The 14,380-nt window shown below is 37.1% G+C and overlaps 1 protein-coding gene across 20 annotated transcripts in view; it reads left to right on the top strand.

Annotated features, from left to right (window-relative positions):
* The window catches only part of AP2B1 (adaptor related protein complex 2 subunit beta 1), a 118,779-nt gene that overhangs the window by 43,504 nt on the left and 60,895 nt on the right, over positions 1–14,380 (top strand). For all 20 annotated transcript variants that reach the window (XM_070562499.1, XM_070562490.1, XM_070562491.1 and 17 more), the window contains 4 exons: positions 4,108–4,223; positions 5,181–5,346; positions 6,498–6,596; positions 13,376–13,635. In XM_070562499.1, coding sequence (XP_070418600.1) covers positions 4,108–4,223; positions 5,181–5,346; positions 6,498–6,596; positions 13,376–13,635 — 641 coding nt within the window. The remainder of the gene's footprint in view (positions 1–4,107; positions 4,224–5,180; positions 5,347–6,497; positions 6,597–13,375; positions 13,636–14,380) is intronic.

Genomic DNA, 14,380 nt, shown 5'->3' with positions numbered 1-14,380 from the left:
CCCGTCTGAGGGACGAGAGGAAGAACCAGTGAGGGACTTGTATTAGACTTCTGTGTAGCTTCTAAACTGAGCTGCTGCCTTCTTTCAGGGCATCTTACCTGTTTTTAATGTGTAGATGGTTTCAAAGATATGACAAATGAGAAAAAATGAATTTTAGTTTACTGCTTAGGTAAGAGAACAGGGCCTATTGGAAAGTTTAGGCATCTTTAAGAGTTGGAGTTGTATTTTTAGCATGGCTGTAAATATAGTTGTTTCTATGTTGCTATAAGTATCCTGAGGTGAAAAAGATATAACATTTTGTTATGTTAAGTTGGTTAGGTTAAAGATTAAGCAATAAGCTGTTAAATCTAAATAGCACTGAAAAAGCAATTCCATAATACTACTTTTTCAGTAACTTTTGCCTATTTTTTAATTTTTAATGTGTTTTCCTTTTTTCCCCCAGGTTTATTGAGGTATAATTGACAAATTAAAGTTGTAGATATTAACATTGTATACCTTTTTCTTTAAGGAGGAGACAAACAAACCCCTGGCCCTTCTTAGTTTTACAAATAAAATAAAATCTTAAAAATTGTATTTTAATAAAATCAAGTGATTTTGTTTGTTTGAGAGAGATTAGGGCACTAAGGTAAGGCCAGGAGTTCCTCAATTCCTAGTTTGTTCTTTGGTCTGTACTATTTCTGGTTTCTATAGATCAGGATAAGATACTGATTTGTATCTCATCCCTTAATTTAAAAACAAGCAAAAATATATTTTTCCTGTTAGGAAAGTCATATGTGTTTACTACATAAAATCATAAAATAAGACAAGTTAAACAAAAATAGAACACTCCGCTTTCTCCTACCCCCGTTCTACCCTCACAGAGATGATGTGGTCATGATTTTACAAAAGTGAGATCATCCTACATATACTATTTACTTTTGTTCTGTAGTCTACTTTTTTCACTTATTATATGACACATGGACATTTTTCCGTGTTCCTGATAACATTTTGCATCATTTTTAGTGGTGTGTAGACATAATGTGTGATTGCTTCATAATACATTTAGCCTTTCCATTATTGTAGGACCTTAAAAGTTGTTACTGCCCCTTTTCCAAATAATAGTATAAGGAGGATCCTTGTAGCCAAATCCTTGATCTCTGGTTGAGGTGAAGGTTTTTCATTGTGCTTGCTAGTCGTTTGGAATTGCTTGTTCATGTCCTGCACACCTTTTTCCAGTGGGCTGTCTTTTTCACATTGATTTTTTTTTAGTCGTTTATAATTAAAGATATTAACCCTTTGCTTCGTTGGCAGTTATCTTCCCAATTTGTTTTCCTTTAGATTTCATTTGACTTCTTGATGCACAGAAGTTTACATATCCTTTAGTAGTGCGTTCTTTCAGTTCTTTCTCAATGGTATCTTTAGTGACATGCCTAAAAATTGTGTTTCACCTCAAAATTATATAAAATTCACCTTTATTTTATACTTTTATGAGAAGGGTTTTGTTTTTAAAGATGTTTTTCATCAATAATTAAAATAATTGGAAATAATTTTGGTGGAGGATATGAGTGTGGGGATCAAACACCATAATAAGTCATCTTGTCCTTACTGTTACAAAATGTTATCTTTATCATATTATGAATTTTATGTGTGTATGTGTTTCTGTGTTTCTGTATTTTTTTGTATGTATAATGAGTGGATATTTACTCTTCTGTCATATTATTTTAGTGGTAGTGTTTTTTTGTTTTTTATCAAAAGCAATATGGTTGCTTTTGTTTGAAAAGTACTATCCCAGACTTAGAGGTTTTTCAAATGACCTTTTGTTTGTCTTTATTATAATGATGATACTAAGGGCTCAGTAAATTTTAGCTTTATATAAAGCCCTGTGCTAAGCACTTTATTTGTATTATCTAATTTATGATAATTTACTCCTTACAGCAGCTTATATCCTACACAGTTTATAATTTATCACAACTTATATATTCAAGCTTTTTCAACTATTTTGCTGTTGCAGTGACAACATAGGAATTATTAGCTAAAAGTGAATAAAATAGAATCCAAAAGTGGAAAAAATACAAAAAGATGGCAGAACTATTTTGTGGTGCAACAGAATCGTTATATATATGACATATAAATAACATCTAGGTGCAACTTTGTTTTCATCAAATTGCTTGGAGCAGTTTAAATTATTATAGCACCTTTAAAAGATTTTACAGAAATTTTCAGGCAGTTGCTGAAGTAAAATGGATTAGTGAGCTCTCATGTACCCATCATCCATCTTGAACAAATATATCAACACGTTGCTGTTCCTGTTTTATCTTCTCCTTCTCTTTCACGGGAGTGGGGTGCTCTTGTATTTTAGTGCAAATCTCAGATATGATTTTACTAGGATATTCCAATGTGTATACCTAATAGATAAGGTCCTTTAAAAAAAATATTGTCACAATACCATTACCATACCGAACAAGTAACAATAATTCTTTTTTTTTTTTTGGATTTTTTTTTTAAAGATTGGCACCTGAGCTAACAACTGTTGCCAATCTTTTTTTTTTCTGCTTTTTCTCCCCAAACCCCCCCAGTATATAGTTGTATATATTTTTTCTTTTTTAGATTTTTTTTAAAATTTTTCCTTTTTCTCCCAAAGCCCCCCGGTACATAGTTGTATATTTTTAGTTGTGGGTCCTTCTAGTTGTGGCATGTGGGATGCCGCCTCAGCATCATGATGAGTGGTGCCATGTCTGTGCCCAGGATTTGAACTGGCAAAACCCTGGGCTGCTGAAGCTGAGTGCGCGAACTTAACCGCTCAGCCATGGGGCTGGCCGCTTGTATGTTTTTTCAGGTGTGAGTCCTTCTAGTTGTGGCATGTGGGATGCCACCTCAGCCTGGCCTGTTGAGCGGTGCCGTGTCTGCGCCCAGGATCTGAACTGGCAAAACACTGGGCCACTGAAGCGGAGCGCACGAATTTAACCACTCAGTCACGGGGCCGGCCCCAGCAATAATTGTTAATCTCATTGAGTACCCAGTCCATGTTCAGTTTTCCCTAATTGTGTCTAAATGTCTTTTTATAGTTAACTTGTTCAAACCGAAATCTAAACGAGATCCACACGCTGCATTTTGTTAATATGTCTCTTAAGTCTTTACTTACTTATTTTGGTGCCATTCATTGAAGGGACTAGGTCATTAGGCTTGTAGAATTTCCCAGAGCCTGGATTTGACTGGTTGTATTTTAGTGATGTTGTTTATCTCATTGCTCCACCCCCTTCAGATAATTAAATCTAGAGGATTGGTAATGTTCATGTTCAGTGTTTTTGGCAAGAATATCTCTTAGGTGATGCTGTGTATTTTCTATTGCATCTTATCGGGAGGCATATAATGAAGTGACCTATCATAGTACGTTGTAATATATGATGTCAGTCCTTGATTTTTAGGGTTTTTCTCTTCTGGAACCCTTCTCCTTTTCAAAACTCTGACCAATAGCTTCAGTACATTAGTTTTGTCACTTTTATTCTCCCATATTCCCTTCATTAATAAAAGACTAATAGATTAAATTCTATTTTATGGATGAGAACTACAGGCTGTGAAAAATTACAGTTTATCTAAGGCCACAGACTTTCAGTTATATAGCCCCAAAGATGGCAGATTTTCCTTAAAGTTTTTTGAGTCACAGATAACCTTGAAAATATAATGAAAGCTGTAGACCCTCTCCCTGGAAAACATGCTCGTAAACACATACGAAATTTGGCAGTTTCATCTCAAGAGGTTTAAAGACGCCTTCTGCTGTCTCCACTCATCCATGAACTCCAGATAAGGACCTCCTTAGCTTATTCTTTTTTCTTTCCTCCTACCTTGACTTATTCTTTCTTCTCATTTCTATTCTCCTGGCTATCAAAGATTCTTTTCATTTGAACTGACTCATCTGTGAGTGTATTTTGTAGTGAATAAAGTTTGGGGTATATCTAGAACTTCTGTATATCTCCACCCGATACTCCAGCCTCTAGTATAGGTTGGTCAAATTAAGTGCCTGATCTTTTAATGTAGTTTAGTTGATGCACCTGTATGTTTCAAATTTTTTTTATGTTGTTGTATTGGATAGATCATCTGACTTCTCATTTATTATGTTCCTCTTCGCAGCAATCTGCAGAGCGCTGTGTAAGCACATTGCTTGATCTCATCCAGACCAAAGTAAATTATGTGGTCCAAGAGGCGATTGTTGTCATCAGGGACATCTTCCGCAAATACCCCAACAAGTATGTCCAAATTCTTCTACCCCTCTTCTTCAGATCATTTAGGAAATGTTTAAGAAGGGCCTTTGAAATTGGCTAGGTAAGAATTATTCTTTGTAATGTAACTGGGCATAATAGGACACTTTATGAAAAATCAGAAACATATAAAGTGGTTAACACAGGGATTAAAACCTGGTTTTTTTCACCCTGTTTTATTACTTTTAGAAGAATTGAAGCTCTATCTGAATATGCACTGTCACTGGAATATATTGAAGTTAACCAGGTTCTTTGGTTTAAGAGACAAAATTACTGTTTCTAGTCTGGATGCTGTTGTTGTCTAACTCCATTTTCCTAAAAGTAAAGTGATATTTCTCTTCCTCTGCCATGAAGACAAAATGGAATTATAGATAGGAGAATTCTCTGATCTAGTTATAAGGAAGATTCTTAGAAATATAAGGTAGTGGTATTATCTTACACCACAGGTTAATTTTTCCTTGTGAAAAGAATATCTGATGAGCCTTTTTTTTTGGTGAGGAAGATTGGCCCTGAGCTAACATCTGTTGCCACTCTTTCTCTTTTTGCTTGAGGAAGGTTGTCCCTGAGCTAACTTCTGTGCCAGTCTTCCTCTATTTTGTATGTGGGTTGCCACCCCAGCATGGCTTGATGAGCAGTGTGTGGGTCTGCACCAGGGATCCAAACTCTGCCGAAGCAGAGCAGGTGAACTTAACCAGTATGCCACTGGGTCAGCCCCCGATGAGCTTCTATAAAGGTTTCAGGACTAGTTATTGAAACATAATTGAGGGGAAATTTAAAACATTTATAATCTCCTGGCTTAAAGCCTATACATTCTCTTGACTAAAAGCCTTTATAGTTTGGTGGTTTGCTTTAGGATACCTCGTTTGTGGTTTTTCCTTAGCTTTTGTTGTTAAACACAGTTCTCAGTTTTGTCCTCAGTAACCATAGTCCGTTTTGTTACATCAGGTATGAAAGTATCATTGCCACTCTTTGTGAGAATTTAGACTCACTGGATGAGCCAGATGCACGAGCAGCTATGATTTGGATTGTGGGAGAATATGCTGAAAGAATTGACAATGCAGATGAGTTACTAGAGAGCTTCCTGGAGGGTTTTCATGATGAAAGCACCCAGGTAAGCTCTCACCTTTATCCTACGTTATAGATCTTTTGGGGAAGATTTCAGAGAAAGTAAAGGATAGGCACTTACGTGTGTGTGTCTATGTATGTATGTATACACACACACACACAGTATGTTCATTTTTCTCCCAAGAGGGGTGAGCTTTTTCAGTTGTGCTGATTTCTGGCGGAACAAACCTGTGTAACTTAGACCACTGGTTCTCAAACCGTAATGGGCCTTAGAAACACCTGGAGAGCTTGTTAAAGCACAGGCTGCTGGGCCCCACCCCTGGAGTTTCTGGCTCAATAGGTCTGAGATCGGCCTGAGCATATTCATTTCTTACAAGGTTCAAGGTGATGCTGCTGCTCCAGAACCATACTTTAACAACTCCTGGCTTAGAGCAGTAGTTACCACTTTTTAATTTGCTGTCCCCTGAAGATGATTACCTATTCCTATTAGTAATAGTTGTGGTTCATTGCAGCAGAATGTTTACCTGGGGCTGGGGAGAGGGCCAGCATGTATAGTTTGAAAAGATTCTCTGCTTTATTAGACGCTTTCCCATTTCTCTCTCCTCTACCAAAATTGAGAGACCTGAGATAATTTATTAAACCCTTTTTCCCTGGCATTTGTATGCACTGCAAATTGAAGTTCATATATATAATCCACCATAGTAATTTTAATAGGCCTTTACAAGGAACACATACAAGCCAGTAGGTTCATGGTTCAGCAGCCCACTCATAATTGGCTGTGATCTGACATAATTCTCCTGTCTTGGCTCTTGCCCCAGTGTGACAGGTAATTTCCTAATTCTCTCGAACTTGTAGTTTCTAGTGGAAGTAAATAATGAAGAACTTGGTCAGGAACCAGTTTTATTGCCATCAGTATATTAGCATGTACTTTAAGAAATACAGGTGATTATCTGAGCCAGAAACAAATAAGCAATTTTTTTATGCGAAAAATGCAATTTGGGGGTAGGAGGCTAGTGAATTTTCAGTTGGTGATTACCTTTGATTGCTATTACTGATATTGACTGAGTTTTGACCTTTGTCTCTTAATCAAAATCAGAAAGACCCCATAGTAATTCATAGTTGGGGAAACACCACTTTGGAAATGATAGAATGGAATAATGCACATGCCTTTCACTTTATTAAATTCTGTCTGGTTAGGTGCAGCTCACTCTGCTTACTGCCATAGTGAAGCTGTTTCTCAAGAAACCATCAGAAACACAGGAGCTGGTACAGCAGGTCTTGAGTTTGGCAACACAGGTAAGAACCCTGGAAAAAACATGTGGTTGATTTGTCTTGGTTTAAATTGTAGGAAATTACAAAACTCTTCCCAAGAAGGTTCATTTGGGGAAGTTTTTTGTTTGTTTGGGTTTTTTTTTTTTTGAGGAAGATTAGCCCTGAGCTAACTACTGTCAATTTTCCTCTTTTTGCTAAAGAAGACTGGCCCTGAGCTAACATCCATGCCCATCTTCCTCTACTTTATACGTGGGACGCGTACCACAGCATGGCTTTTGCCAAGTGGTGCCATGTCTGTACCCGGGATCAGAACTGGCGAACCCCAGCCCGCTGAGAAGCGGAACGTGTGCACTTAACCGCTGCGCCACCGGGCCAGCCCCTCATTTGGGGAGGTTTTAATTGGAAGGGGTGCAGTCTATAGATCTTGTTAAAATATATAAACAATGCTGCATACACATTCCACTGAATTATAGTTGGTTGGCCTTTTTTGTTTTTAAAGATTGGCAACATGTTAGGTCAGGTGCCAACCTTCTCTCTCTTTTTTTTTTCTTTTCCCCAGAGCTCCCAGTACATAGTTGTATATTCTAGTTGTGAGTGCCTCTGGTTGTGGTATGTGGGACACCGCCTCAGCATGGCCTGATGAGCCGTGCCATGTCTGCACCCAGGATCTGAACCGGCAAAACCCTGGGCCGCCAAAGCAGAGCGTGCAAACTTAACCACTCAGCCATGGGCCAGCCATGGTTGTATGGCTTTTAAATGAATCGACTGACTCCAGTTTTTATGACAATTAATGAAAATTGAACTTAGATTCTTTAGTGTTAATGAAGGACATACATATGTGAAAATGACATTGAATCTCATGGTCCCTCCTTCTGAGTGATTTAATTTCAGCCTTCAACTAAAAGTACCATGTAGAGATGGTGAGTGCCTCAACAGAGATCTCATGTATTGTTTTACCTTCTAGAGTAGTTGTCTTTCTCTTTAAAAAACTATAAAGTGTTTATACAGCTTCCTTAATTATTTGATGGTTTTGGTCCTTATTGGGATGGGTTCTGATTTCAGGAATGTGGGAACTGACCTTAGAGATCAGATCACTGTTTTAGATCCACAAAGATCAAAATAATTACTTTTTCCAGTGTAACTAGTATAGTGATCATAAATTCATCATGGTTTAGTAATGTTCTCAATTGAATTGGGGAATAGGCTGGCTTTAGCAGGCTGTCAAGAGTTAAGATGTGTGTCTACATATGGAATCTGATTCAGATACTCAGTTTACCATTTTTCTCTTTCATCTCTTTATCAAAATTTGAAACCCTTTCACAGTACTTGGCCAAGTTCTGAGTGTCATCTTTCCTATTATTAATTTTACGTCTTTTTAAATTTGTTTGTAAGAGCTGTTTGAAGTGTTTTTAAAAACTTCCTTTTTGGAGCCAGCCTGGTGGTGTAGTGGTTAAGTTTGTGCACTCCACTTTGGTGGCCCAGGATTATCAGGTTTCAGATCCCGGGTGCAGACCTAGCACCCTTGTCAAGCTATGCTGTGGCAGCATCCCACATAAAATGCAGGAAGATTGGCACAGATATTAGCTCAGAGCCAATCTTCCTCCCAAAGAAAAACTAAAACTTCCCTTTTAAGCATCTTTTTTTGCCTGAAGCAAAGCAATTTCCATAACCATCAAGGTAGTGGTTATTTAATATTATCTGTTATATTATTGAGTATTATACAATTGAGCATTCTAGACTTCCTAGTCTAGACTCTTGATCACCCATTTGTATCTCTGTTAAGAAGGAGTCAAAACAATTTTCTAAAGAGAATTTTGGCCTTGCTCCCTCTCTGCTTACCTCTAAATGGACAGGGATAGTCTTATAATCAAGCAGGAGTCTTTGGTGGGTTCCATTCTCATCACAAGTTCTCAGCTCTGTCTCTGTCTCCATTGTCTGTTAAAGCCTATGTATCTGTATTTAACAGGCAGCATAGGAGAGCTGTACTTTGGATTATTCTGAGTTCAAACTCAATCTTCTTACCTCCCAGTATTTATCTAAATTTGCCTGAGAGAAAGTGTTTAGGGAGGATTGCTTAAAAGGATGCAAGGACTCTCTGTTCTTACAGATAGTTCAAATTCATCACTGAATCAAGCCAGATTAGTAGAGAGCTGTGTATCTAGACTGAGTTTTATTTGACCCTTAATAGAATTGCTTTTCCTGAATTACACTGATAACATGTTCCTGTGGTAAGGGTTGTCATGAGAAACTATCCTATTTGGGTCTGTTGTCAAAGTCATTGCTTATGTCATTATATGTTTTTTTTCTTTATGAGACCCCCATCAAAAAAGTTCCCAACCAATTTTGGATTCTCCTGTACAATGGTGTGTAATTAACTGCCCCTCTGAGTGGCTTACCTGACTAGACTTCTTTCTCATATCAGTTGTTTGAAAGTTTTAGAATTGAATTTAAGAATCTCCTGTAGAAAATGCGTAGATCATTGTGGCATGCATTTTTCTGCCTCTAGTTCTCATTTATGTTCTCTAGCCTTAGATGCATTTTTGTAAGCTTTGCTAAATCCTTTTCTAGAACAGGGCAGGATATAAATAAACCATCAGACATTCCTGATTCAAGACTTTCTGTACAAGGACTAGTATAGAATCTTAATAACAACAATCATTTTTATAGTACTTACTACGTACCAGGCCTTCTAGCAAGCTCTTTACATATTAACTCAATCTCCATAAGGATTGCTACTCTTACTATTCCTATTTTATAGATGAGGCAACTGAAATATGGAGAGGCCCACTTAGTATGGGGCAGAGCTAGGACTCAAACCCAGGCAGCCTGGCTTCCAGGATCTTTGCCCTTATCCACGATGCTATGCTGCTCTCTAGTCTGACGGTGAAGCATGGCTTTGAGGACACCCATTCCCTGCTTTCCCTGCCTGAAGCACTACTGTGCATAAGCCAGTATGTATAAGTGAATTTAGTAGTTTTAAGATCATCGTGGATGATTAATTCATACCTGGCTATAAATAATTATTAAGCAGTTTCTCTAGGCTTGCCTTTTCTGTCCAACTAATGAGATCTGAGGAGTTAACGTAAAAGAACAAACACTTTCATATAAATCTTTTCCACTGGGAGTTTTCTCTGGGAATTTTTTCTCAACTTTGTGAAATAAGAACCTAATATTTTTGGCTGTAAGTACCAATTTAAGTTGAGGGCAGTGTGATCTGCTGAACTGTGTTAATTTGAATTGAGTGGTAGGATCCTGCGTCTGCCACATCCACTGGTTCAGAACACAACCGAGCAAATTTCTCTTCAATACTGCTGTTCCTCTATCTCTGCAATAGAGTCAGTTAATACTATTCTTTACCTGTGCTGAGAATTCTGTGAGTGTAGTGAAATCTTTGTGCTTCTAATTTTAAATAAAATGGTAGTATAATTAGAAATACTCTTGGCGGAAAGAAAATCAACCCTTGAATCCATGGCTTCATTTTAAAGGTTTGTCTTTTTTGCTTTCATAGTTATAGAGGAATTAGCAAAGAATATACACAGAAGTGTCCAGAGTTTAGTAATTATCATTTTTAGTACGTGGAAGATAAGTTTTCATCTTAGTTTTTCTATGAACTAGCGACCACCATCATCAAAAGCACGTGTGCTTCTTGTTAAACATACTAATTCCTCATTACACAATCTTATAAACCATTATAATCCCAGTAAAATTACTTAGGGAAAAAAAAGAGGGGGTGAGCACCACGATGAAGTGTATTCAGGAAATTGATAAACAATAACGTACACTTGAAATTACACGATGTTATAAACTATTATAATCCCAATAAAATTACTTAGAAAAAAAATAATCCTTGGGCCCTACTTCTGACATAATGAATCAGTATCTCTGTGATTTGGCCCTGGAATCTGCACTTTTAGTGGCTCTCCTTGTGTGTTGAAATGTTGATGCACATTATAGTTTAAGAATTACTGTTTTAGAGCTTGCCTGGCAAGAATTGTTTTGCAAGCTCTCAGATTTTTAGAAATATACCATTTTCTTGAGATCCTGATGAGGTCCTATGAGGCTAGCAGTACAGTAGATCCAAAACCAAATTTTCTAAGTCACCAAACATGTAATGTCACTCTAAAACATAAAAAGGTGGTTTTCTTGTCACGAGTCTCGACTGAGCCTGATTTGCTGTTTCCTCCATGTGAATAGTGAGGCGCTGAAGGCGCTAATAGTAGGCCCGGCGAATCCCCCCTCAGAATAGCAGGGTTCCAGCAGTAGAGATCCTTGCCCACTCTTGACTGTCAGACTTGGAAAATTTGTGCTCATTCCTCCTAGGACAGTTTTTTTAAGTCAGTCTCTGTTAACATTTACAGTGTGTCTACTCTTTGATCCAGTGATTCTGTCTCCAGCAGTTTGCCATATTAGTATTTTGAATTTGTTGGGGGGGACTCATAAGTTTTTTTCGTGGAAGTATATAACTTTGTGAATCCCCACAAGAATTGGGTTTTTTTTGCTGTTTGGTTAAGTATGTGCATGATATATGAGAGAAATAATTTGAAGTAAAAAGTATTTATCAGTATATTATTAAACTACATTATTAAGTTTATTTTCTACCTTAACAATAATGGAATTTTCCCAGTTAGGTGATGTGCAGTGTTTATTTTAATTGTGAAATAAAAAGCATAGTTAGTCTACAAATTTTAAATGATATGCTTTGGGGACTGAATATATATATTAAAATTTAACTTTTAATTTATATATCAATAAGAGCTGGGTTGGGATTGCTTTCATGACCTGATATTTTGAGATACTTGTATTCTGCTCTTTTAAAAAATCAACTTGCTTGTGTTTTTTTTAAGCTTTGTTTCCAAAAGAGAATCTAAGTGAGGAGGTTTCAGGCTGCTATTTATAAACACTCCCTCAGGAGCACATTCACCCTCCCAAAACAAAGCAAAGCAATACGAAATCATCTACATTGGATATTGTCACTGTTTCCTTTTTTAACCCTTGCCTTTTAAATACCACAAACATTTTGATATGCTATATAGAGCATATATGTATTCATTTCTATTAATAATACAACCTATGAATGTGATAAAGATTATCTTGAGGTAAAACTTACCATTTTTATACTGTATTAACTTGCTGTGTATATCTCAGTATACTTTATGCTTTTTTGTCTTCAACCAGCAGTTCATTATGAGTGAAAATTAAATAAAATGTAACTAAGAAAAACCATTTAAAACCATGTAGTCAAAACCATCAGGGGTCACTGCTGGTATTGAGCTGAATGATAAGTGCCTTAAGTGGCTACATCATGAAACAGTTCATCTGCTTACTTAGAAACTCACGTGGAAGCCCTCAGATTGGCCTAGTTTAAAGAAAATATTTTTGTATGTGTGTATTAACTACAGAATTGGAAATGGACTTACTGTTGCCTTTAATAACATGATACCACTGGAACAACTCATGCATAAGTAATGCCATCATATAGACATACTCTGAGAGGTAGATACCAGGATATTTCTCGCTACTTTGTAATGATCACAACAATAAAGAAATAATAAATAGGGGCCGGCCCTGTGCCCAAGTTCGCACGCTCCTCTTTGGTGGCCCAGGGTTTCACTGGTTTGGATCCTGGGCGCAGACCTAGCATGGCTCATCAGGCCATGCTGAGGTGGAGTCCCACATAGCACAACCAGAAGGACCTACAAGTAGAATAAACAACTTTGTACTGGGGGGCTTTTGGGAGAAGTGGAAGAAAAAAAAAAGATTGGCAACAGATGTTAGCTGAGGTGCCAATCTTTGAAAAAAAGAAAGAAGAAAAGGTAGGAAGGAGGGAGAAGGAGGCAACAAGCTCATTGTCCATCCATAGGGCACTAGTAAAATAATGATGCAGTGCTGCGTATACAGTGGAAAACTGCAGCTGGATATGCCAATATGGAAAGCAACTTGCAAAGCAATATGTATAATAGGACACTAGTTTTGTATAAAATAAACGTATGCATGTGTGGGAGCTGTCTGGAAAGATATATACCACACTGTTAATATGGCTGTTTTGGGGATCGGGAGTTAAGTTGGGGAAGGGTTGGATGATTGGGGGAGACTTCCTTTTATATTATACATTTCTAAATTGTGATATGGCACTGATAATAAGTTTATTTTAGCCTTGAGCATGTATAAAATTATTTTAAAACCACAACGAAAAAGCAAGACCACTAAATTCAAGTGTCTCCCCTTTTGCAAGCACTTAGTTACATGCTCTCTTTAACAGTTTTTTATTATTTAGATAATAGTATCTCTCACACTATATTGCAACGAGTAATACTCTGTGGGCTCAGAAAAGTCAGGCACTGTGCATTCTCTCTTTATTTCCAGGGCCTAGTCAGTGTCTCCATAGGTGATGCTTAATAAATATTTGAATGAAAAAAGAAGGTGTGTGTGAAATATATTTAAGATACATTTCATGAATAATCCTAATGTTTATAGCAGTTAAAAAACTTTGTTTTTATATTCCAAGGCCATCTCAAGCAGTTAATTTTTACTGGATCAAACTTTATTTTCCTTTTCCCAACTTCCCTTTGAATTTGAGTCTTAGGACTAACCCATCTCAATTTACTGTATATTTAAATTCTTCAAAACATTAGAGATTACAGAATTATGACTGTACTAAAACTATATCAAGTCTAAATATCTTCTTAACCGCCAACTCTGCATAATTCACTACAGCGTTGCCTTGATAATAAATCTAGCAGTTGGGTTTCTGTATGGAGGAAAAAAGTTCCATTTAAACCTTCTTGCCTTTACCTGTTCATTAGGATTCTGATAATCCTGACCTTCGAGACCGGGGCTATATTTATTGGCGTCTTCTCTCAACGGACCCTGTCACAGCCAAAGAAGTAGTCTTGTCTGAGAAGCCACTGATCTCTGAGGAGACGGATCTTATTGAGCCAACTCTGCTGGATGAGCTTATCTGCCACATTGGTTCTTTGGCTTCTGTGTACCATAAGCCTCCCAATGCTTTTGTGGAAGGAAGTCATGGAATCCATCGCAAACACTTGCCCATACATCATGGGAGGTAAGCAGGGGAAGTAGGTTTGATCGAGAAGTGACTCTGTTTAGACAGAGTTGGTTTTCCTCATGCTTTTATAGCCTAGAAGAGAACTTGCTATGCATTTTGAAAACCTACTGTACTGCCCTGGGGGCTCCATCTGAATACCAGTGGTCATACATGCAATGGGTGAAAGGCCCCTCTGTGTTCTAATTAGGGAGTAGGTAAGATTATGGCTTTAGAAAATTGTGGTGAAGACCTCCTAAAAACTAATAGTGTGAAAGTTGCCTAAGTCTCCAGTAAGATGAGGCTAGAAATGTTCCCAGAGTTGAAAACTTGGAAAAAAGCCTGTAAGTATACTTAGCTGTCTTTATCCTTTACTGTAACTTTGTTGAAACTTATGGATAAAGTTAGCAGATACTGTTTGTCTTATGCTGTAAAGCTGTTAATGAAGTAATATTTGCAGGATTGTTTTATAGAAGCACTCTAGATTCTGTGTGAACATAGTTTTCTAGTCACCTTCCTTTTTTACCAAATTACATTGATCGTATCAGTAAGGAAATTGTCTTATGAACAGGCTCTCAAGTAACATGAAACTCGTGCTTTTTAACTGTTTTAAAATATTGATTTGGGAGGAACAGTACTCTAATAAACTCTTACAATGAGTATCTTGGAATCTTTTCAGAATCTCCTTCCTTCATTAATTATAATAAACTTTAAATCTAAGTAGAATTTGATCCCAGAAGGGTTAGAGTAATTGCACTTCATCAAT

This window comes from Equus przewalskii, chromosome 10, assembly GCF_037783145.1.
Source record: "Equus przewalskii isolate Varuska chromosome 10, EquPr2, whole genome shotgun sequence".
Lineage (NCBI taxonomy): Eukaryota > Metazoa > Chordata > Mammalia > Perissodactyla > Equidae > Equus > Equus przewalskii.
Note: the sequence above shows the minus strand (reverse complement) of the source record. Positions and strands in the feature narration are given on the sequence as shown.